General features: G+C 36.3%; 1 protein-coding gene across 1 annotated transcript in view; it reads left to right on the forward strand.

Moving 5' to 3' along the window:
* The window catches only part of LOC128690051 (uncharacterized), a gene marked incomplete at its 5' end in the record, with an annotated part of 211826 nt that continues 207763 nt past the window's right edge, over window positions 1-4063 (forward strand). Inside the window, 2 exon segments of the mRNA XM_070088516.1 lie at window positions 1-142; window positions 2271-2480. Coding sequence (XP_069944617.1) covers window positions 4-142; window positions 2271-2480 — 349 coding nt within the window.

The raw sequence follows: 4063 nt of genomic DNA on the forward strand, positions 1-4063 counted from the left end.
CAGATGGAGTTCTACTCATATATGTGTGGAGAATGCTTCCAGGTCTATGATACTATTGATACTTTCAAGAAACATGTATGCCACAGTGATGTGGAAAGCATATGTGAGCATGAAGGCAAGCCTATACTTTCTGCACAGAAAGGTACAGTATATACTTTTTTGTATTCTGTAGGAATGCAACCTATTGCTGTATAAGTTCTTTCCTTAAGACCTGTGTTATTTGTAATTTTTTTTATATATGATTGAGATTGTGAGTGGTGCACTTAGGAGTCTGTGGAGACAAAAAACTTTGTCCGTGGAAGCAAAGAGGGGAATGTATGAGAGTACTGTATAGTTATACCAACACTCATATATGGGTGTGAAGCATGGGTGGTGAATGTTGCAACGAGGAGAAGGCTGGAGGCAGTGGAGCTGTCATGTCTCAGGGCAATGTGTGGTGTGAATATAATGCAGAGAATTCGTAGGGAAATTAGGAGGAGGTGTGGGATTACCAAAACTATTATCCAGAGGGTTGAGGAGGGGGTGGTTGAGGTGGCTTGGTCATGTAGAGAGAATGGGACAAAACAGAATGACTTCAAGAGTGTATAAATCTGTAGTGGAGGGAAGGCAGGGTAGGGGTTGGCCTAGGAAAGGTTGAAGGGAGGTGGTAATGGAGGTTTTGTGTGCGAGGGGCTTTGACTTCCAGCAAGCATGTGTGAGCGTATTTGATAGGAGTGAATGGAGACATGGTTTTTAATACTTGACGTGCTGTTGGAGCAAATTAACATTTATGAAGGGATTCAGGGAAACTGGCAAGCCGGACTTGAGTCCTGGAGATGGGAAGTACAGTGTCTGCACTCTGAAGGAGGGGTGTTAATGTTGCAGTTTTATAACTGTAGTGTAAAGCACCCTTCTGGCAAGACAGTGATGGAGTGAATGATGATGACAGTTTTTTTTTTTTTCAGGCCACCCTGCCTTGGTGGGAATGAGCCAATGTGTTAATAATAATAAAAACAAAAAAGTAAAAATAATGATTGAGATTACATTGTTGCTTTACTAGACAAACATTCAGGGCTTAATTTGGAATCTTAAGATTTCCTAGGGCAAGCAACTTGTAGGGAGCCTCTGCTGCTAAAACTTCAATGTCAAATTCATATTGATTTTATACAGTATGTATAACATGTCATTTTTTTTTCAACAGATGATATGAACTTATTTGAAAGGTTAAACTACTGTATCATTACAAAGTTTGATATATATGCCTAGAATCTTGCCTTGTTGGGGCCATAGGTTTAGACCTCAATATATGCCGGACCCTCTATGCTAACATTATCCCAATCCTAAAACTTAATTGGAGATCTTCAACAGAATGCATAGACTCAACACAAGAAATAAATATTTCTTTTATATCCCACATATTTGACTCAATGTGAGTAGAAATTTCATGCAGATTGAATGCCCAAATGTATGGATCTCTACCAGAAGATTCTAAAAGTACTGTATCCTATCTGCTAACTGTTTCAGTAATGAAAAACTCCTGAATTTGATATAGGTTTTTTATTAACACACCAGCCATATCCCATAGTGGTAGGGTGACCCCCTCCCCCCCCCCCCAAAAAAAAAAAAAGAAAATGAATTCACCATTCTTTGTTTAGTTACTGTCATACCAGAAGTGTGATAACATAACAGTTCAAATGGCCCTCAAAAATTTAACAGCCTTGTTTCTCCTTCAAAATGCAGGCACTGAAATTTTACATGGATTGAATATAGATGTTAAATTAATAACGTCGTCGTAAGCTCCTCTCTTCTATGTGTGGGTTATTTGTGTATAGATGTGAAATTCTTTGTATCTAATACATTCAGTTTATCCAGATTCCAATCAGCATTTATACTTGTATACTTATTATCACCAGTATATGTGTTTCTAATTCCCTGCCCCCAATAATCATTTTGCCAAAAAAAATGATCATCGCTCTTCATAAGCAGTTTTTTCAACACTTCCTCTCCATCCCCTATATCAGCTCCTGCATCACCACTCACCTTGCAGTATCACCATTCTCATAAGCTGTTTTAATCCTATAATGATGTTATTTGGAATTAATTATTAGTACAAATATAGTGGCAAATGGAAAATAGTGCTGTTAGCAGGCATCATAACCTCACTATAATATGATTCACCAGCTAAGGACATCTATTAGGAAATAGTCTCCGTTATGTACAATATAAAGCATCTGGTTTTATGGTAGAAAAAATCTTTCATTATAGATGTTGAAAAGTTTGAATAATTTTAGGTAAAGTTCCTGATAGAGATGAAGATACTCAGGATAATGAGGATGGCAAAGGTGAAGAGACTCAAGGTGATGATGAGGGCAAAGATGGAGCACTGAAGAAGAGAAAGAAATATCAAGCTATGGATGATACATATCGTCTCAATCGAACCATGAGAGACAAGGACTTCAAGTTAAACAGAAGCCACTTTTATTGCTTCAAAGATACCCTTGGTAAGTGTAAATAAGTGCTATACATAATAAAGATAAAATAAATTGTCTTACATTGATAGTACGTGATTTGAGGAAGTGGCATGAAAGTAGAATTCCCTGAGTGTGTGTTTTCCATGTTTTACATTTTTTTTTTTATCAGCCTATGTTGTTCTACCCTTTTTATATTTGCAAACAGTATCAACAACCCTTCTTCTCCTTGTATCCTAGTGTGAAATGGAAGCCTGTTAATTGTGTTGCACTTCCATAGAAATTCTGGTATACTGTTTTATTTCTCTCACGAGCATGTATGATGGCATGTAAACCTTGCAGATATCTATTTACACTAAGTATACACTTGTTTTTACTTTGCTGGGCTATAATTGTCACCTGGGAAAATGATCCAGAGTACCATTAATTGATAACACCTTACCTTTTATACCACCATGTTGTCTTTTGTGTTATTTCATATTCTTTGCAGAATAGTCACTTGATGCATTACTTCACTGCCTCTTTTCCATTCCCATTTTTGCAACCACTGATAAACTTTCTTTTCACAGATTATTAAACACTCATGTAACTTTCACCATAGAATAGGCATATACATTCATTGACAACTTAACCCTTTGGCTGTTGCAAGCCCATTTCTGAAACTGTCATTCTATGTCACAAAATATTTGAAGAACAAAATTTTTTTTCTTATAAAATGATAGAGAATCTTTTCCCAATGGTAATGGCACCAAAAGTATAAAATTTGATGGAAAACTTACGGAATTACACTCTCGCAAAGTTAGCAATCTCGGCGATATATACACATCGGCAATTTCGCCGAATTTGAGCCCTATTTTTGGCCAATTCCATTGTTCCAGTCAACCAAACTCATAGCTATTTCTTTAGAACTCTATTTGTTCTATCAATTGAATACAAGAAACTGCCCTTTACCGATTTCAACTGCCCAGTAAAGTGCTCAGAAATTGACAATTTCTCCAATTTCATACAAATTAAAAAAGATGCCAATTACAAAATAGGGTCCAGAATAAACAATGCAGACATTCCTGGCACTAAAATAACATTTTCTCTGTTCATTAGTCATGTCTCCAGGCCCCTCTTGCTTTCTATTTTTATTTTTTATTCACACAAAAATAGAAGATTTACTGTTATGCAGACTACTGCATTATTGTAAAAATGGTATAAATAATATCAGTGCACTTGTGAAAGAATATTAGACTCACCAGTTGACGTGTAGTGGATACGTGGCATGATTTGTTTTCTCTTGAACATTGGCAAAAATCGAACACTTCTGTTACTTTGAGCTCAATTTCAAGGTCGTTTTCATTGTGAAACTAATCAAAATCATCTATATTTCTGCAATATGTCTTTCATTCTATCGAATGAGACCGAGAAAATGAGAATACAACCATAAATACTATACGAAAATACACCTCAAAGTAGGCGTTTTAATCCAAAAACACAGTCGAATTTTTTTTTTTTTTTGCATTATGCATTGCGTGCTACAGGATTTTTTTTTATACAGTGCACACTGACCACACAGACCCATTCTCTTGCATGTAGGCCTACTAGCTTTCTCCCGCTTGATTTGAAGCCAC

Source organism: Cherax quadricarinatus, chromosome 25 (genome assembly GCF_038502225.1).
Source record: "Cherax quadricarinatus isolate ZL_2023a chromosome 25, ASM3850222v1, whole genome shotgun sequence".
NCBI classification, from domain to species: Eukaryota; Metazoa; Arthropoda; class Malacostraca; order Decapoda; family Parastacidae; genus Cherax; species Cherax quadricarinatus.